This window comes from Cryptomeria japonica, chromosome 11, assembly GCF_030272615.1.
Source record: "Cryptomeria japonica chromosome 11, Sugi_1.0, whole genome shotgun sequence".
Lineage (NCBI taxonomy): Eukaryota > Viridiplantae > Streptophyta > Pinopsida > Cupressales > Cupressaceae > Cryptomeria > Cryptomeria japonica.
The window spans coordinates 622,043,148-622,065,468 of NC_081415.1; the positions used below are offsets into that span (position 1 = coordinate 622,043,148).

The 22,321-nt window shown below is 32.0% G+C and overlaps 2 protein-coding genes across 2 annotated transcripts; both read left to right on the top strand.

Moving 5' to 3' along the window:
- The first annotated feature begins 482 nt into the window (after window positions 1-482).
- On the top strand, window positions 483-1,527 carry LOC131063081 (brassinosteroid-responsive RING protein 1). Its single transcript, XM_057996855.2, has one exon. The coding sequence runs from the start codon at window positions 622-624 to the stop codon at window positions 1,135-1,137; it is 516 nt and encodes a 171-aa protein (XP_057852838.2). The 5' UTR covers window positions 483-621; the 3' UTR covers window positions 1,138-1,527.
- A 14,599-nt stretch (window positions 1,528-16,126) lies between these two features.
- LOC131063066 (brassinosteroid-responsive RING protein 1-like) lies at window positions 16,127-16,576 on the top strand. The gene has a single exon (XM_057996838.2). The coding sequence runs from the start codon at window positions 16,127-16,129 to the stop codon at window positions 16,574-16,576; it is 450 nt and encodes a 149-aa protein (XP_057852821.2).
- Window positions 16,577-22,321: the final 5,745 nt, after the last annotated feature.

Genomic DNA, 22,321 nt, shown 5'->3' on the forward strand with positions numbered 1-22,321 from the left:
CAAATATTTAAAACAAATATAAAAGACATTCAAGATACCTAATTTACTCAAATTATATAAATATTCATATAAATTAAGAATATGATCATATACTTAAATAATACTATCTACATAATAGTGTGAATTTAAATTTATAAAAAAAAATTAAAAAAAAATCCAAACCACAACTTTAATCCAAAGTATTTAAATCTAAACCCTAAAAAATATGTGAAAAAAAGTCTAGAGAAAAATTTCTTTTATTGCCAGATTTTAAATATAAACGTGCCCATTAAAGTAAGTGCGAAGGTTTTTGCTTAATAATTCCGCAGCGTACATTGAGATCTAAAGACGAAGCAAATGATTCGAATCTGTTGTTATTATTACTAACAAATTAATTAATGCACGTGCTCTTACGGAAACCCGTAATAATAATAGCTCTGCTTCCACGTTGTGGGTTTTTATTGAAAGAGGCAGGGCGCATTAAACGACGCTTCGGAGTCGTTGCAGGGGAGCCGTTGATATCTTAGCGGGCCTGCCCACAATCTCTCTGCATAATCTTTTTCTCTATATATTTTATCTTTCGCCTCTCAGGAACTCATCATTCGATTATACTCTGCCATCTCCTATCTGTAGGAGATTTTAATGGCGGATTATTGGTTCATAAGAATTTCTACAGGCTATAATGGTCTGTTAGTCCCAACATTTCTGCTCAATTTCATCTCTGTTTTAGAAGATTTGAACAAAGCGATTTGGTGGGTTCTTTCTCGAGTTGGATTCTTGGAGCCCGGAAGCTCTAGTGTGTCAGAACAATCCTCTCAGATTTCGGTTGTGTGCGGAGACATCATCAGAGAAAGATTGCCACTGCTGACGTTTGGAAAATTTGCAGAGAGGTTTAGTGAGATCGAGGAGGAAGTTGTGTGCGCTGTTTGTTTGAACTCGTTTGAGAAAGATGATGAAATAAGAGAGCTCTGTAATTGCAGTCATGTGTTTCATGGGAATTGTTTGGACAAATGGATTGATCAGCGTCAAGACACATGCCCTCTTTGCAGATGTTCTCTTCTTCCACAAAGGCAGATTTTGGATGTACAACCAGCAACTTTCTGGGTGGTCGATCAGATCTCCTATCTCTTCGCAGAGGATTTAATGGTTTCTGCGTAGAAAAAGAAACAAACATATTTCTACTTGTATATATATGTAATTGGATCTGATGATCCCAAAATAGAGAGTTTGAGAAGTCAATAATAATAATTAGCTGTGGGTTTCCTCGTAATGGTATTTCTGTTGAGAAATTGAAGGCATAAGAAGACTGAAATGTAGAAAAAAGTTTTTTACGCTAGTTTATGTTTGCTAAGCATTTGTCTGTGCTTTAGAATGGCCAGTTCATGGATTGTCAATACGTCATCACGTCATTAAAGAGTGCGTCCAAAGTGGGTAATGATAATAACATGCCATCATTTTCAATATGAAGACGTGATTTCTAGAACATACAAGTGGAAGTGCAGTTACTGACGAAAATGGATTAATTATTTCACTTGAGGCAATTCTTTAATTGTTGGGTTTGCCGTCCACTTATATAGTACATATAAAAAATTGTAATAGAAATATATTAACAACCCTCAAGTAGTGGCTAGTACTTGGTTTACTGTATTGCTTTCAGAGATCGAATAGAAATATGTAGTGGTGATCAAATTTGCTGTTACTTAATTTGTGAACAATTGCATGTGCTCCATATGATAGGATTAGGCCACGTTGTAGAATGCAGACACTGACACTATTATTTGGTGCGTACAACATAGCTAAGCGAGTTTATTGAAGGGATCCATGTAACCTATCTTTAACTATTGATTTTTTCATTCAGTTTAATCAGCAACTCTAAACAGCTGCAGACTGAATATTGCTACTAAAACATACACAATTGATTAAAAAGACATCTTTCTGCACTTGTACACAAAATGAAACTGTCTGTCGTCTTAAAATTGAAATTGTCAACAATAGCAATAGGGAGAAACCAAATGATGAAGAAGCACAAGCGCGGCTTTTGCTTGCAGTTTTACTGTGCTCAAGTCAAATTTGGTCGGTAAACACTTCTCTTAAATCCAATTTACAGCACAAAGAATTGTCAACATAGTGCACATGAAGGGGAAGACATGTAATGTGGTAAGTTTTAATATAAAGTGAACCCAGATCTGGTACCTTAGCAGTCGTGGCAATTCATGCAATCTCCCATGTAAATAAATTAAACTAAATTAAAAATTTCAAAGTTCTAATGAGTTGGTGGTGCTGATGTTTGTCCTCCCATATGATATTTACTCTTTTCATGTATTGTAGATTATAGTGTACATTTTTTCATCTAGCAATTGAATACATTTTTGTCCTGTCCTCCTAGCATGTGAGTTGGTGGTGCTGATGTTTGTCCTCTTATATGATGTGTACTCTTGTCATATATTGTAGATTATAGTGTGCATTCTTTCATTTAGCAATTGAATACATTTTTTATAAGTAGAATTGGAAGAAAAGAAAAGTAGGAAGATAGAGGAGAGGATTGAGTAGTTGAGAATTTTAAGGGACATGATCAAGTAGTTGAGCATGTTTCAATAGTTCTTATAGCATTTTTTCAGTTAAAGTCCAATACTTTTTAAATTTATAACATTAGCAGTTGTGACTTTAAAGTTGTTAGTGATGATTATATGCACTGATAATTGAATGAAATATGTTCCTAAAATCTAAAAAAGAAACAAAACATGTGATGCCATAACAAGGCACCAATAAAATATGGCTTAGTGCACAACTATTGATCTAACCTTTTTTTGAGCCATTTTGGACACCTCAAAAAAACAAAATGTTGACGTGGCATCATATTTTATGATATGGGTGTAAAGCTATAGTTATAAAAAAGGGGACTTGCCAAGTAAACTACTAAAAAAATGGAGTAATTTTAAATTGCCATGTAGGATTTTGAGAGGTGCCAAGTTAAGGTGCTCAGCTACTAGATCATCTCCTTTAAAGAGGGTGGGAAAATGTTTAAACATAAAATGTGTAGGACAACTTGATAGACTAGATGACACATTTTGACAATAATACATGAGAAAAACATGCACAAAAATAAGAAGTATTCTCATGGAAACCATGCCAAGGTTTAGAAGACGATTGTTGCAAACCCTAAAAAATGGTTATTGTTTCTTTTATCTGTGCAATAATTATAACACATAGTCATTAGTACAAAAATTAATGGCTTAAGTACTAAAATATTCACCAATAATTTTAAAGATTATAATATACTAATGAGTTACCTTGTCACATATGTAAAAGTAGTCATTTGTAAAATACTAGTCTTTAATATAGATTTAAAAATCAATCCATCCAAGTTTCAAATTTTGTTAGGGAGGTTTTAAATCCACACATATGTCAAAATCCCTTTCCTTGCCAACCACTAATCTTGATAATGAGGACTTCTATTCATGGTCCAAACGTATAATACATTTTAACTACTAATTATTATGTTAATAAATACATGCATTCTTTAAAAATCAAAGATTAAACAACTGAACCATAGCCATCCAAATTCACAACCTATGTTCACAATGTCAAATGCATACCAAACAATCACTCCAAATAAATCATGATATTATGACACAGTTATATTTTGTATAACTGTACTTAGAGACTCATTAGCTTTGCCTATGTGGCAATCATGTGAAGCCTTATATCTTTTAAATACTATTCCCATAAGATTCTCTTGAAGGTTATCATGAGGATTTGGCATGATACCATGGTTTTGGTATTGATTATTTTAGTAAACCATTATGGTTTTTTCCTCTCTACTTTCCTATATAAGGGTTACTTGAAATAGTTGTTCAATATCATTATTTTATAGGCGATAGGTTCTACTAAAGTGTTATGAAAGTGAAGAAATTAATAGTATGTTTGATGTGTTGTCTTCTCTATCATGTGATATTTTTTTCAAAAATATTCTCTGCATTAATCTTATGTTCATATGGCCTGCTAATTTTATTCTTATTAATAATTTTATGTAATCACATAATCATAATATGATAATATTTAGATAAATAATTATATTTCAAATTTGTATACAAGAGAGAAGAATAGTTGTAGGTCGTAATAAGAGAGAAGAAGAGAGACTATGTAACCCCCTCAAAATGTATTCTCTTACATCAATGGTTAAAACATAAACCTCTGGATGTTGTTCATGTATCACCATGTTAATGATAGAAGATGTCACAATCGAATAAATAGCTTTGGGAGTAACTAAACAAAGTCACAATCCAAATTAGTAGGGAAAGTAGAATGAAAATGGAAGCAAAGAAGAAAAGAAAAAAATTACTATGGAACCATAATTGAAAAAGAATCTATTCTAAAGAGGCTAGAATATAATAAAAATGGAGCATGTGCATGAACAATATGTTCTATGTTTTGCACCACCTCTATTCCTATAGGTTTCATTAGAATATAAGGTTCCATATAAAATCAAGAAGATCATATGGAATAAGGAAAACTTAAGGTTTAGAGTATTCTTGATATCATGGAGTTGTTCTATAATCTTGGCCTTTGTTGTACTTCAAATTGTGGCTCATGATCATAAGTATCAATTGAAGAAAACTATAGTATTGTTACAAGACATAAAAGAAGAACAAGTCATGAAAGGGTTAAGACGAGGAATATAGCAAGGAATGGTCCTATGAGGATAAGGTTTCACTCTAATGGAAGAACAAATGGAGAGATGAACTTGCAAACATGAGGAAAATAAGATATTTATAGAGCACAAATATTGGATGCAAAATCTAATTTTAACTTATGAAAATAAATAAAATGTAGTAGTATGTAATGATAAGGCTCACCAAATTTAACTTATGAAAATAAATAAATGTAGTAGTATGTAATGATAAGGCTCACTAAAGATGGATTCTTTTAAATGAGTTGATGTTCTATAATATAATGTATATGTAAAAGAAAAACAGCGTAAATCAATCTTTTCAACAACAATTACTCAAGCAAGGGAATCAATACAAACTTTCAACTAGATACCAAACAAATAAAATAGAAAATAGAAACTTATAAACACACAACTAGAAATAAAAAATAGTCAAATATAGATTTAAATACACATACAAACTGCATCAAGAAACAATCTCATAAAGATACAAGAAAGAAATATATGAATGAAAATGTCAATTTTACAATTACATAATTGACTATAAATGAATAAATAATTAAATTTAAATAAATAATAAACATCACCATGAAAATTTCACCAGTCAATTACTATAATTCCTACGCCTTAGCGTCTACCTTTTCTTAGAAAAATCTCTATTGAATCCTATCTATTCTCGCTATTAGGTAAAGAATACGAAGATGATTATTTGATAAGGTGAAAATTAATGTGGTCAAAATCAATCGTGACATTAATAAGGTGCACATTAATATGGTCAAAATTAATCGACATTGAAAGTGATGACTATGCACTGGCGTGGCCAAATTTTAATCATATGAAAAAAAATTCATATCGAAAAGAATTTCATATCAAAAGAGAGTGAAATTGATGAGGACATGAATATGGTCTTATAATAATATCGATGGTGTAAAATGTGAAATAAAACTCCTTCAGTTGCAGAAATTTAATAACGTGAAAGTTGGAGATCCAATCCAAAAAGGTTGGAGTCCATTCCATACAGTTGGGAGAGGATGTCTGCGTGTAAAACTCTAGTTGTAGACATTAATGTGATCAAATTGCACGCAGACTGAAAGATACTCGAATTGAAATGAAGGACTCTGGCGTCTTGTCTATCCATTAATCTTGATGCTGCACATTTGACCGTATTTATTAGTTCGGTCAGCTGTGTATTTAGATCAGTTGATCAAAAGATCAAATATAAGGAAAATATTACAGTTTTATTCCAATAAATAGAAGTTTTAGATATATTGAAGAATAGTTAAATAATAGAAGAGATGAATGCATATTCTTGAAGTTATCTATTTCATGCTGATTATGTTTTTTTTTTTATGGAAAGCATATTTTTTTAGTACAATTCTTTCTATGCGAAGTCAGAAAAATTAATATTCTATTAATCATTCTTTTAATTTCAATCTCTATGGATGCAACACAAAATAATTATATTTTCTTCCCACTTCAGCAACTTCTCCTTACTTATGTCCTTCAAAAACACTATGATCTTTTCTAAGGCTATCATTTGATTTGACCTCCTCACAAATTGAAGGCTTCACCATTTTGAAAGGTGTCATCAAACTTGACAAATAATTCCAGAACTCTTCAAACTTGGCAGATTATGCCAGATCTCTTCAATTTCAATCTCTTCTTGAAAATAGACTTCACCTTTTTGTAAAAGTGACTTTTACATTGACAATATATTTGACTTCTTGACTTTGAAAATACTTCACCCTTTGAACTTGAATAGCTTCCCTTGACTGAAGAAAATGTGACAGAAAAAACAGCAGTTTCTCTTGGATTGCTTTCTTTTCTTCCTGACTTGGCAAGCTTGTACTTTCACTCAAACCGACGGTTTCTGTACAACCGGCTGCCATGCCTTTGACTGGGCGAATTTTCCTTCAAATCTACGGCCTGCATTAGACAATTTGACTTTTCTTTCTCTCCAAACAATTCCTTTGGCTGTGAATGTGACAGTTGCAATCTAAAATCTGATCTAATTCCTTCAAATAAATACATTAATTTAATGTTTTTCTTTCCACAATCATCTTCAACTAAATCACGAAACGCAGATTGGAATATACTGCAGTGCAGCTTCCTTTATTATCTTTTCATAGTAGGGTTTCCGAGATAAAAGTGCAAATCACATTTTTATCTCCCTTGGGCAGCGGTTTTAAAACTGTTAAGCACAATGAAATCTTTATTTATTCAATAGAAATACAAATATTTTTTGATCATCAGCTGATTAAAATATCAGAACTAAGAAAAGCATTATAATTTTTTTCAAATGAAAGCATTATAATTTTATTTCAATTTTACTTCAATAAATAGAAGTCTTAGACACATTGACTAATAGATAAATATAAAAGAAAAAAAAAAAAAAAGAATGAAATTATCTATTTCATATAGATTATAGTTTTAGAAAAAACTATCTTATTCCAACATTCATGTGGCCCAATGGATATAGAGCTTTCTAGAGATGAGAAATAAGCAAAGAAGGAAAAAAGGAGATGAGTTAGAGCCTTATGGGACTATAACCCTTGTGGGATTTGAACTAGTCACCTCTATTTCAAGAGAATAAGTTCTCCACCACTAGACCAACTCAGGCTGTACTCAAAGTTTTGTTTGGCTATGTATTCTTAGTGTGACCACACACCTTAAGCAACATTTTAAGCCTAAAAAATGTCAATCAACTCTAAATGTTTAACACTTTTAAGCCTAATCAACTCTAAATGTTCTACAGTACTATAAACTTATTGAGAAACTCCTTAATTAGCAAGATTGGTGAAGACACCAGAATAATGAGAAAGATGCTCAAGGAGTTTCCCAATTATTTTGACTGGGCGAATTTTCCTTCAAATATGTAATTGGATCTGATGAGCCCAAAATACAGAGTTGAGTAGTAAAAATAATAATAATTAGATGTGGGTTTTCTTGCACTGTTCAGAAAATGAAGGTATAAGAAGACTCAACAGTAGAAAAAAGTTTTTGCGCTAGTTTATGTTTGCGAAGCATTTCTCTGTGCTTTAGAATGGCCAATTCATGGATTGTCATTTACGTCATCACGTCATTAAAGAGTGCGTCCAAAGTGGGTACTGATAATAACATGCCATCGTTTTCAATATCAGGACACGATTTCTAGAACATACCAATGGAAATGCAGTTACTGCGGAGAATGGATTCGTTATTTCAATTCAGGCAATTCTTTAATACCTGGGTTTGCCGTCCACTTATTTGGTACATATAAAAAAATTGTAATATAAATATATTAACCAATGGCTTGTACTTGTTTTACTGTTTTTCTTTCAGAGATCGAATAGAAATATGTGGTAGTGATCAAATTTACTGTTACTTAATTTGCGAACAATTGCATGTGCTCCATATGATAGCAGTAGGCCACGTTGTAGAATGCAGACACTGACTATTATTATTCTAGGATTTGGTGCGTGTCACTGCGTACAGCATAGCTAAGTGAATTTATTGAAGGGATCCATGTAACCCAATGTTAACTATTGATTTTTTCATTCGGTTTAACGAACAACTCTGAACAGCTGCAGACTGAATACTGCAAAATTCTGAAGCATTTGAAATGCAGAATAATAAGTGTGTGCTAACCCGAAAAGTAGAGTGAACAAGAAAAATAGCAAGTTATAGTAACACTGAAAGTTTTCGCAATCGAATTCGATACCTTACCCAAAAGGAATTTTGTAATCATCGATTCAATGAGTTCTCTATCGTTCTTTTAAATATTATTTTGAAAGTTATTTTTATCAATGTTTCAAGACATATTCAACAGTTCTTCATCAGATACATTGATACTAAATCATATATAGTTGATATTAGAAGTGATCTTTTTTAATCTCTAACTATTAGAAGATTATTTTTTATATTAATTTTTTTTTTCTTAATATTTTTCATCATACTCAATAATCTATGATCAATTTTTTTTTGAAATCTTGATACTAAAACATCAAGTTTTTTAGAATTCATAATTGTTAAAGATTTAGAGATCATTTGATGTTAGCAAAGTGAAACTGTCTGTCTCTTTAAAATTGGAGTTCTTCTAAATATAAGCAATAGGGAGAAACCAAATGATAAAGAAGCATTTGCATAGTTTTGGCTGCAGTGTTAATGTGCACCTGTCATGTTTGAACACTTTTTATAAATCTAACAATATTTAACTTGTCAGTATATGAAATGAAATGAAAATTTTTAATGACATTCATGAGACCCATGATTGAAAATAGCACAATGAGTCTTAAGAGACACAACCAATACCCCAGTTGTTACTTCTAAATATCCACCATTTCTTGACTGATCATATTTCTTCTACTATAGTTTTTGACTAGGTAATCTACCATCTTTATAATTTCTTCATCTTCAAACTAAATAACTATAGACTCTACTTTTGGAAAAAAGAAAGGTATGTTATATAAAATGAGTAAACATCTGACATACTATAGGCTCTACTTTTAGGAAAAAAAAGGTATGTTATATAAAATGAGTAAACATTTGACACCTTAGTAATCTTGACAATTCATGCAATGTCTTATATAAATATATTAACCTAAATTAGAAATTAAAAGGACTAAACAGTAAATAAGATGTGTGTAGATATTTTTAAAATACACGCAATAACATGTGAGTTGATGGTGTTGATTTTTGTACTCTTGTCATGCATTGTAGACTACAGTGTACATTCTTCCATCTAGCAGTTTGAATACATTTTTAACAAGCAAACTAGGAAGAAAAGAAAAGTAGGAAGATGGGGAGGGTGTAAAAATGTCTAAGCATGACCTGTGTGTGATAGGGTGATGAATTGGATGACATGTTTTGGCCCAGATAGGGTGATGAACTGGATGACATGTTTTGGCCCACACAAAGAGTTATTGCAATAGAAACCACACCAAGTCTTTGTAAACTATTGCCATACAGCCCCATAAATGGTTTTCTTTTTCTTTTATCTAAGCAATGATTACAATACATAATCTATGAACTCTTAATAATCTGAATTCCTTAAAGTTTATAAATAATAAAGAAAATATATAATTAAATCCATGGTCTTGTCAATGAACATGAAAGAAGAGAAAGCCATGAAAGGGTATATATGAGGACTATATGAAGGGATGGTCCTATAAGGATAAGGTTTCATTCTAGACTGGAAGAAAAAATGGGATATGAACTTTCAAACATGGGAAAATAAGTTATTTGTACAACACAAGCATTGGATGCAAGAGCTACTTCAACTTCTACAAATAAAAAACTGCATTAGTATGAAATGAAAAACTTAGTCAAATAAAAGAATCTATCTATCTTTAAGAGAGTTTATCTTATGTAATGTTATATATATGCATGATAAAAATAGTGTAAATTAATCATTTCAATATAATTACAAATTAACAAAAGTTGTGATAAACTTTCAATTGGAGAGCAAATAAATAAAACAAAAAATGAAAACTTATATATATACAAAACTAGGAAATGGAAATAGTCAAGTATGGGTTTAAATAAACAAGTAGAAGATACTTATATCAAGAAATAACTATTGGAGTAAATATTATTTACTTATTCTTAAGTCCAATCTAGGCATCATTATTTAATACTTTGCATTTAGCTCAATATTATTTACCTCCCATTAATATTTATAGCCAGGTATTTGGGATAATTGTCTCTACCTACTCTCTTGTATCTAATTGAGAGACAAATCCAAATCATATGATCTAATACTACCGCCTTTGACTTTATAAGCAAGGCTATTGTACATTATTTCTCATCTCAATAATATATCATCTCATTTAACGAAATATTTTATCATTCTTTATGTGAAAGCTATTTGCATATTTAGATCTTGCCTTACGAGCGTCACTCTACTCTAACATGGTATTAGATAAAATCTTCTTGTGTCTCTTTTTTATTGTGAATTTTCATCAGGGATTTTGAAATTTGAGTGTTAATGCTCATTTTTCAATTGAAGGCGCTTGAAAATTTTCTATGTTGTCTTATTTTATTTGTTGGCTACTCCTAAGTATTTGAGTCTTCATTCTTTTTGTGTGTTCTATTTGGTGGGAGCTTATTATATTTGGTGCATCGCTATTGGTGGTTTGGCTGGATTCATACACTCGGGTATGTTTATAAAATCTTCTTGCGTCTCTTTTTGATTCAGAATTTTCATTAGGGATTTTAAAATTTGAGTGTTAATGCTCATTTTTCAATTGAAGGTGCTTGAAAATTTTCTATATTGTCTTATTTTATTGGTTGGCTACTCCTAAGTATTTGAATCTTCATTCTTGTTGTGTGTTCTATTTGGTGGGAGCTTATTATGTTTGGTGCATCGCTATTGGTGGTTTGGCTAGATTCCTACACTCGGGCATGTTTATGGATGTTGGACGCTAGGGTTTCACTGCATCACATATTGATTATCATGGAGGCTCATAAGTATCATTTGTAGCCCTCATATATCCCTTGTGGGTTCTATTATTTGCATTCATTATTGTCCGCATTTATTTTTTGGCCACATCTGATGATGGTCGATATTTCATGAAAATATAGGGTTTTCACGTTGCATTGTTTGTTGTTGGTGGCTCGATAGCCATTATTAGTTCCTGCTCCACATGGAACTATTGTGGAGGGTTAGAACTATATAGTGATTAAGCATGTATTGAACAACCAATAGCATCATTTGATTTTTCATTTTCTATAGTCTAATTCTATCTATGGTTGCTACAGAAATATGATCAAACTTTAGTGGTTGCCTGCAAAATAGGAGCATTGGCAAGTTCTCCTTGGCCGATGCAGGGGCACCTCAAACCCTATGCAAGAGAACACACTTCTCTCAATGCACTGCTTAGAGCTCTGCAGGATTGCAGATGTTTCAAGACCACAATTATTTGCTGATTTTTCAGTTTGTGCAAGAACACAGAGGTTTCAAGGCAAGAGGAAGAAATTTGGAGGCAACACTTAACCACCAATTAAAATTTAACGGTTCAACCAATTAGAATTCTAAATTTTCTTGCTTAAATTTTATCTGCAATATTTACTATACCTGACTTGTTGCATAAAGCTTTGTTTTTAAACTGAGTTACTTCCGTAGATTTATAAAATATTGTATTGAAAATTTCAAACGTTGTCCTTAAATCATAATAATTATGTATATTAATGTAGTTAATTTTCATAATGTTTGTGTTTTTCCTTTAGCCTTAAAGTGTCTTAATTAGATAGTAAATAGAACAATACCATATTATATCATATTACATTCTAATTATTAATAAAAAAATTACATTTCGATAATTGTGAATATTGAGCTCTAAATGCACCACCAGTAGTATGGGAATGACAAAACATCCACCTCCAAGCTCGGGATAATGAAAACATGAGAAAAACAACAAATAGAACTAGCCTTTATGTCAATATAAACTTGACAGAAAATACCAATGAGTAACATACACATTTCCATCCCTCAACATCTATAATGTTGAAGGGCTAATAAGGATCCATTGCAAAAATAAAAAAAATTCTTTGTCAACCAACAACCAGGGGAACCACTGACACTATTACAAACACTCTCTTCTTATAACCCTAAAGATAAAGAAAAGTATGAATTCCGATCGATTTCTGAGTATTTTCATCAAAGATTTGGCTTTACAAAAGTGCACATCTTTTTGGTTTGCTCGTAAGTTCAATATTGAAGTAAACACCTTTTTTTCCTTAATACACAGTGGAGCATGGAAATAACTGGAGTCACTAAATATTATTAAACTTGCTAACCAATTGATTCTTTAGAGGATGAGACAGCTTGTTACCATTTATCATCAAAGAACTACACAATTGAACTCTGTAAATGTTATCATTACATTTGCAAATGGATAGAGATAATCTATTATCACTTTTAACCCGGGTGAGCATTATATGTTTATCTCCATCTTCCAAAGATGCTTAGAGGTAGATGACTTCTAGTATATATCACTATATTAGGAGGAACCTCCAAAGCAGTTCCATATTGTTGGAGCTTACAACTTTCTAGCTTAAATTGCAGGAGAACAATGATGAAGATATATATTTTAGTGTTTGCGAGAATTCCAAGTTAGTTATGTGTTTAAGTACATTTGGAATAATTCAACAAATAGTTTGAAATTGTATGTATGCCTAATGGAATGAAAATGTTGAAATGCATGTAAGATTAGCTTTCTTACTTGATGCACTCTTGAAGTACTAGAAGGCAAACCTCGAGGAGTTTGGCCAGAGATGACTTGGTGTCCAGGTGAATATCTTTGACAATTCAACTACCTTATATTCTACTATGAGTTTTTAAGTGGGCCCAGTTTTAATGGTTAAATATTATGGAAGATTAAAATACAATTACATCAAAACATCTTTTACGCAATAAGGTTCACTCCATATTATCCTACATGTCTAATAAAATAACTTGTAAGAGTAAAAATTAAATAAATAATATGACCTTAATAACAATGACTAGATGCTAGAATTTTTTAAGTAGATCCAATTTTAATGGTTAAAGATTATGTAAGATTAAAAAAAACAAATAATACAGTCACTATCAGAACAATTTTTACCCAAGACTCCATATCATCTTGCATGCCTAATAAAATAATTTGTAACAATAAAAATGAAATAGATAATATGATTTTAATAACAATGATTAAAAATAACCTTAATAACAATGATTTCAAAAGTTCTCATTATGACCATAATTTTTTTTTACAAGCTACACTTTTTTATAATTGTGGAACTTGTGCCCTTGACATTTCCTATCAACAAAATTGAGAGTTATACAACACATAGGCGAGGGGATGCTTGAAAAATGTGCCCCCTGTTTCATATCAAAATTAATCTCTAGCCGTCCCAAGAATAGCTAGATGTTTCATAGCAATTTCTACATTGTTCATTTGGAGAAGTGACATCTCGCCCTCTAATTTCCAACTATTTTCATGCAGATGGTGTAAGAAATTTATACAAAACAAAAATTATTCTTCCAATCCTAAGCAGGAACTTAGCTGCCCTGTAGCCCTTGTTATTTTACGAGAGGAAATATCTCTTTGCCCGATTTCATATTGGCAACATTGTTCAATTATGGGCAGCATGTTATTTAAGCTAGTGAATTGCTTGACTTGTGATGTGTTTGCAGTCCATGCAATAGTATGGAGCTGACTTTATAAGCCTCTTTTTGCATTGATTAAATATCTTTTGCATTATCATCTGAAATATATATTTTGTGCATAGATTTCATATTTGTAAAATTTTAATAAAAATATAAATGTTTTCGTTAACTTACAAATAAGAAAATTACAAAATATAAATCCTCTATGAAATCATAAAATAGAGGAATAAAACAATAATAAAATTGTCAACTTCATTAGCTTATAACAAAACAAGCAACGAAAGTTTTCATATATACATAGGTTTTGCCAAAACATAGGTGCATGAAACATTTAAATAGTCATGTAGATTGTAACACAAACTGCAATGTGTACATATATACATATACATATAGAGTGAGATACATGCATGCGTACATACACATATACATGTACATGTCCATATACATATGTAATGTATTTACACAAAGTCAACCAAAAGATAGTTGCATGAAACACTTAAATAGCCATGAAACACATTATATATATATATATATATATAGTAATGTATTTATATACAATCAACCAAAAGATAGGTTTATAGAATAGTTAACAGTTGACTAGGTGGTGGTGAGAGCTATGTTGTGCGAGGTGTCCATGTCAATAGAGGGCACATCAGCCAAAACAAGAAATGTGATGGTATAGAGGGCCCAATTGCCAACTCAAACAAACTGGTACACTTAGATATAATGAAAAGATATACATAAAAGAGGACACACACACACACACATGTATATATCAATTAATCAGTTTCAGATAGAGAAAAACATGTTTATATATATTTAGCAATTACACATGTTGGGTAATATAGAACATAGTACTTTGTAGGGAAGAGGGAACGATGATTGTGTAAGTTTGTCATTGCAAGGAACACCTAGGATGGTAATGTATTAAACCTACAATTCACAATGATACATACTTTTCATTTTAGATTTATAGAAATAATTAGCCAACACTATAACACAATTTTGGAGAAGAAAATCTTGAATGAAAGAATAATGAACATATATTGTTCAGTTTGAAAAATGTAATATTAGACGAGCTTTCAAATATACATACCTTGTAAGATGGAACAAGTGTCTGAAAGAAGTCTCTAACATTGTGTTGAAAGAAGCCTTTTAATAGGACTCTAGAACTGCCAAATAGGAAATATGGAATTAGGAATGAGAATTATGCAATGCATAATGTAGGCCTATTGTATAAATATGCATTTATTTGCAAGTGGACAAATTTGAATTGTTGGAAGAAATTTTTGTAGGTTTAGATGAAATTAATAATAGAAGTGGTGGGGATTGCAAGCTGAATGCTACGAATGATTTTGAGTTGAGAGGATATTAATTTGATGTGAGAGTTGCATTTAGATATTTGAAATTATGCTTATTTTATTTTGTTTGGCATGAATAAAATAAATAGCACATATCATTGTGGGTTTCACTACTCTACACATATAATGCATTTCATGTTATCATCTACTCGACTATCTAACAATTCTATTAAATTGATAAACATAGCGAGCTTGAGTGTTGATTTACAATTTTTACAAGCCAAATTTATATAAAGAGGTGTATAGTTGGACATGGTGGAACTAGAAGTTGGTGAACTAGAGATGAGAAGCTGAATAGTTTTGTTTGTAATATAGTGAAATGTATTTGTAACATGTGAAATGTGAAATGTGTTTGGAAGCTAGTCATCTAGCACATCTATAATGAATGAAATGTGAACTAGCTCTGTCCAAGTCAAATCACTATTAATGTACAAATGACTATTAATGAAAATTAAAATATCTATTTAAATTTATTTATATTTGAAAAACTAGAAAGTAATAATGTCATTGATTAGACATATAATTGATTTATTATGTATTTTTGTTTACTTATTATAAATCCAACTAAAAAAAATTATAATAAATATTAATATTTTAGTTGACATGTAGTGGACCAGACTGTCAACCACTATCCAACCATACAAGCCCGGTCCCCCCATCGGGCCCTTTCCCTTAATATCGATAGTAAGTGTGTGAAAAAGAGCTCCTCGAGCTGCACAAATCTCCAATCATAAAAGGTGGAGATTCGATCCAGAAAGCTTCGAGTGCATTCCATACAGTTCGCGGTGGATCTCAATGTTCAACTCCAGTTGTACACATTAATCTGGATGCTACACATTTGACCGTATTTATTAATTAGGTCAGGGTCCTCCAGACCTGTAAATGTCATAAGGTAAGTTATCCAACGCTTTGACGCAGACGAAGTCGGCTTATTATACTCTGCCACTGCCATCTCTTATCTTAAGGAGATTTTTAGTTTTCACTCCTGAAATGGCCGATTCTTGGCTCATAATAATTTCTGCAGGCTATAATGGTTTGCTGGTCCCAAGATTCCTTCTTAACTTCATCTCTGCTTTAGAAGACGTGAACAAAGCGATTCGTTGGGTCCTTTCTCGAGTTGGATTGTTGGAGCCCGAAAGCTCTACGTTGGAAGAACCCTCTGAGATTTCGGTTGTGTGCGGAGACATCATCAGAGAAAGTTTATCACTGCTGACATTTGGAGAATTTGCAGAGAGGTTTAGTGAGATCGAGGAGGAAGTCGTGTGTGCTATTTGTTTGAACTCGTTTGAGAAAGATGATGAAATAAGAGAGCTCTGTAATTGCTGTCATGTATTTCATAGAAATTGTTTGGACAAATGGATTGATCAGCATCGAGACACATGCCCTCTTTGCAGATGTGCTCTTTTTCCACAAAGGCAAATGTTAGATGTACAACCATGAACTTCTGAGTGGTCGATCAGATCTCCTATCTCTTCGGGGATGATTTAATGGTTTCTGCATAGAAAAAGAAACAAACATATTTCTACTTGTATATATATGTAATTGGATCTGATGAGCCCAAAATAGAGAGTTCGGTAAATAATAATAATAAACTCTGGGTTTTCTTGCAATGGCTTTTCTGTTTTGAAATTCAAGGCATATAAAGACTGAACTGTAGAAAAAAGTTCTTACGCTAGTTTATGTTTGCTAAGCATTTTTCTGTGATTTCACGTCACTAAAAAGTGCGTCCAAAGTCTGTGCCAATAATAGCATGCCATCATTTTCAATGTCGAGATGTGATTTCTAGAACATTCCAGTGGAAATGCAGTTACTGCGGAGAATGGATTAATTATTTCACTTCAAGCAATTCAATAATCTATCATTAGAAAAAGAGAATAAGCTGAAATATTACAACTAAAAACATACTCAATTGATTCCAAAAGCGAGAACTTTAAACAAAATGAAACTCTGTGATCTTAAGATTGAAATTGTAAACAAGAGCAATAGGGAGAACCAAATGGTGAAGAGCTTTTGGTAAACAGTTCTCTTAAATATAACTTACAGCACTCAGAATTGTCAGCATAGAGCACATGGAGGGGAAAACATGTAGTGTGGTGAGTGTTAATATAAAGTGAACCCACATCTCCATTAGCAGTCGTGGCAGCTCATCATGCAATCTCCCATGTAAATAAATGAAATTAAATAAAAAATTAAAAGTTCTAATGGGTAAATAAGATGTGTAGATATTCTAAAATACAGACAATAGCATGTGGACTTGGTCGCGTTCATATTTGTCCACATATGAATTGTAGATTATAGTGTACATTCTTTGAATACATTTTTTATAAATAAAATAGGAAGAAAAGGAAAGTAGGAAGATAAAGAAATGATCGAATAATTGAACATGTTTTAATAGTTATAAATTTTTATCTAATGTTCAATATTTTTATTTTTGATCAATCAAGGGTAAAAGTCGAATATATTAATATTAATAAGATATAACATAAAATATTTGAGAAAGTAGCAACAAATATAAAATAGAAGTAAATAATCATAAAAATGTCCAGACATGACAAGATAATGCAAGGACTACCAACAAGTTTGAGACACCATTAAAAGAGAAAAAATATTTGAAGGTTCCTATCAACTACCTAGAGAAGCTATTGAAAACTAATATCAAAACCCCTATCTCAGGGTGTTGGAAATTGAGAAGCAGGGTTAATCTGAGCCATGACCCAAACTAGAAGACACCGCAAATCTTGACCTGGAGGGGTCAATGAGCCGAACAATAATAGGGACTCTTTGTTTGATCAACATTGGAGGGGGGGGAGGGAAACAAACTAATTCCTCGGAGGATTCAGGACCCAAATCTTCCACTAACTCTTCAAGCTTAGCCACCAAACCATCTATTATGTCTTCTAGAGCGAACAAGGTAATGACATCCACCTCTAGATACTCCTTGATCCAATTCTTCTCTTTTATCTTGGAAAATTTTAAAAAGTTCCATAGGAAGTTAACATTTTTTTTTAATTCCAAATTTCGTAGCCCAAAAGAGCTTCTCATCCTCAAAGTATAATATGGGAAACCTTGGAGGGGGAATCCCATTTGAGATTGTCACATTAAATAGTCCTTTGGCACATGAATGATAAGGTTGTCATCTACTTTCCTCAAAAAGTGCTTAATTATCCCAAAAAATCTTCCTTGAACACCTTTCTGCATATGTATTCAGTCTTTTCTTTAGATAGGTTAGTATGAAGGAGAGTAACCACAAAAACCACCAAAATTTCCATATTCACCCTATATTTGTGGTTTTTCCTTAGGAATTCGTCTCTAAGAATTCACTTAAATGCCCTAACAATGATAAAATGGGGCACATTTAACAAATCCTGCATTCATTTCTCTCTGATTTCACCCAGAAAAGCCATTTCTCTTCTAGAAGCAACTAGGCGAATAGGGGAATCCATTCTATCCTCAGCTCTACCCAAACTCTTCTTAATAGTCTTACAATATCTTTTTGAAGCTGCAAATATAATCCACGGAGAAGTGAAAATTACAAATAAAGTGAATAAATTGCATCAGAAGCTTAACATGTATCAATTCAGATAAGCATATGTATTGCCTTGCTTGTGTCAAATTGATTTGTCAAGTCTCCATTTTCTCCACTAAGTGGGTTCTAGATTTAGAATGTCATTAAAACAAAAGGCATCAAGCTTTAAACATTGCTAGAATTAATTATAACATGAATTCTTATTTTACTCCTTCATTGCCAAAGTAGCTAAAATGTCTTTGACATGATCAGAGAAAGATTTTCGGGAAATCACAACCTTTGACAAATCATTCTTGGGTGATCCCATAATACTGGGTTACACTTTTTGGCCAAACTTGACTCTGAAATCAGTATTTTGCATCAAATCTTTACTTTCTAAAACCTATAGCAACTAAACCATTAAGAATTTGAAGATGAAGTAAACTACTAATTTGTGAGATTTTTCTTATAGAGTCTAAATATATATTTTTTAAATAATTAAAAAGTAATTGTTCATATTTTTATGTAACTTTTAATAACTCGATATTTACAGTAGTCAACATTTTTCAGAAGTGACATTTATTTGGTAATACATAACATTTTTGTTAGAAAGAAAGAAATTCTAATATTTGAAATATAGAATTGTCACACCAATATCTAGTGAATGGATATATTTTCATAATTTTTTGTTACATATATTTTTTTTAGTTAATTTTTTAAGACAAAGTAATTGTAATTTGGACAAAGGTGTATTCCATAATGCATATTTTTTTTTTATGCATTTGAATTAAATTCTTCTTTTTGTGTTGAAATAAAGATATCAATGCTTACGGAAAATATATTTTTTACAATTTTTTTCTATTTTTTAATTTTTCCACGTGTGAAACACAATTCTTAATGTTCGATGAAAAACCTACATTCATAAGAAATAAAACATAAATATATTAATGAAATTAAATATATTAAAAATTATACTATTTGGAAAGCTTGTAATAAGGAATAAATACTTTTTAAAAAAAAACTTCTAAATGAATTCATTTGATCCCCCACAAAAAGTCTTCTAAATGAATTCGTTTGACCCCCCACAAGCTAATGTAAAAGTGGTTTTTTATCAACATTTTGATAGGTGCGAAGGAGACTCAATTGCAGGTATGTGATGAACCTAATTTTTGGTCTTTTTATATGAACTCTTATGTTTAATTAGGAATATTATTTCATGGTTCATAAATTATGAAAATATTAGATATAAGTCTTTTGATCCTGACTTACGAGCTTTGTTGTTAACCAGACAACCTTATAAATGTTATAAGAAATCTACATTAATAATGTATAAATGATGGGATCGAATATTGCTTTAAGGTAATATTATGCATATGTATGTTGTGCACGTTAACCTTGTTGTATGCATCTAATGAAGGGAGACTAAGTCAACAAGAAGACATATGTTGTTTCATAGAGTAGCAGTCATGCTTGGATAGAGATTTGTTGAACATGTCAAAGTCAGTAACTAATGCCATAATGAAGACTCCTAGTTTTCGTCCATGTAGTTGTTTTCTTTGAACAAGTACTGGATAAGTTGAGGAGATCTAGATAGAACATTGTCCTAGATTTCTGAAGAAGACTGAGTCTTAAGATGACTCATCTCTTTGTGTCTTTATTTCAAATAAGAGTTCCCCTCCTAGCTTGTTGGGAGTGGATTGTTTGAGTAACAAGTTAGGTGTAAAAGTTTTCTATAAATCCATTGATTAGCCTTATATAGAAATAATGATGGAGTATGTTATACAACTTATCTTTCAGAACTTAGTGTGCTCTGTTTTTATAGTTTGAATAAAAGATTTTATTTATGTCATCAGTGCTGTTATGAATTCAATATGTTGATGATGTTGTTTTGGTTTTTAGGTTTGGTTAGTTCCTGGAAGCTCATCCAAAGGGGTCGACTTGGGGAGTGTTCCATCTCTATTGTACCGTTAAGTAGGTCTGCTTCTATTGTTTACTTTCTCAGTTAGCAGTTGATTGCCCTATAGCCATAGGAACTTCATTCTATGTCTATTCCTACAGCCAAGTAGAACAAAGCGTTATATTTTTTATTAGCCAATTCATTTATGTATGTAGCTAAAGGTTTATATGCAATAAGGTAGGATCATATGATTAAGGTAACACTATATTTTGTATCTTCTGATAATTATTTATTAGTTTTTTAATGTTAACTTAGCATACCTCATATAATTATTGGTGCACATACAATGCTGACCCATTTCAAGTTGTACGTTCCTGGGTTGACAAGTAAATGTGTCTCTATTAATGAATTAGTAGCTATGTGATACAAAAAATTGGCCCATTGAGTCAAGAATATGTGTCTATGTTATTGATGCATTATTGGGAACCAACATTTTTGGCATCATTGTTGGGGATGGTGTCAAAATAAGAACTTATGGAGGTTATAGATTTAGGATTTTTAATTTGTTGTTTTAGAAAGTATATTCATCTTAGGATCATTTAGGAATGTGGAAAAACTGTACCACCCATCAATTTGTGTAGGCATATTGGCAACTAAGAAAATATCTGCATGCATAGGACACGAGGGAGGGACATCGTTGGTAGATTCCTTCCCGATCAACCCAATCTTGAAGGTGAACCAACTGAACACAGGCTTAATCCTTATGAAGCCCCCAAAATAAATCATTTTGCATAAATCTTTGTGGACTTGGGTAACCTTGATAATCGTCCATTTGGACTTCTAGAGGGAGACCTTAATCTCTTATTTGAACCCCCTAAAGAAAATCTTCAACCCTTGGTTGTTTATCAAGGTGCAATGACAGCTCCTAGTGGTGGAGGTGGTGGGAAAAATGCACCACCTACTAACCCTATTTCTGAATTCCCTATTTATGACCAGCACAACAATGCTAACTTTAAGAATATTCCATCTGAGTCTCTCTTCCCAAATTTTATGGCCTGGTCACAGAAGACCTAGACACATTCTTATTCGAATTTAATATCCTCTGTAGGAGTCATGACTATACCACTGATGCTCATAGACTTAAAATATTCCATACTACACTAAAAGAATCTTCTCTCAGGTGGTTTATGAGCTTAGGAAGGGACTCAATAGATACTTGGGATGAGATAAAAGAGAGATTCCTTGAGAAATAGAAGGACTATTGTAGAGGAATTGATTGACATGGTGGTGATATCTTTAGAATGACGTAAAAGGAGGACACGAGTTTGGAGGACTATATTGAGAGGCTTTTGTTCAGTGTCAAAAAGTCTAAGCACAACATTTTGAGTGAAGAATCCCTCAAATTGATTTTTCTCAGAGGAATCAATGAAGAATGCATAGATGCACTCAACCTTATGGGAGGAGGAAATATCACTCAGTCTGAATGGGCAGAAATTAGGAAGATTTTTCAGAAATACTTTAGGGCTTCCACTAAGAAGAACAAACAATATAGACCTGGGGCTACAATAGCAAAATAAAATTTAGGAGCTTCCAAAATGGAGATAACTCATTTGTTGAAGGACTTTAAATAAGACATTATGAATAATTTGGCAACACAGTTGGATACACTTCAAGCCAATAAAAAGCATTCTGAGGTAGAGGCTATGTTGGTGGAATATTGCCCTCACTATAGGCAGAAAAAGAAGGATTGCAGATGTAAAAATATTTCAAACATAGATAGCAG

What these genes read in the sequence shown, in the direction of transcription:
- LOC131063066 (XM_057996838.2), top strand. Translation starts at nt 16,127, where the DNA reads ATGGCCGATTCTTGGCTCATAATAATTTCTGCAGGCTATAATGGTTTG.
- LOC131063081 (XM_057996855.2), top strand. Translation starts at nt 622, where the DNA reads ATGGCGGATTATTGGTTCATAAGAATTTCTACAGGCTATAATGGTCTG.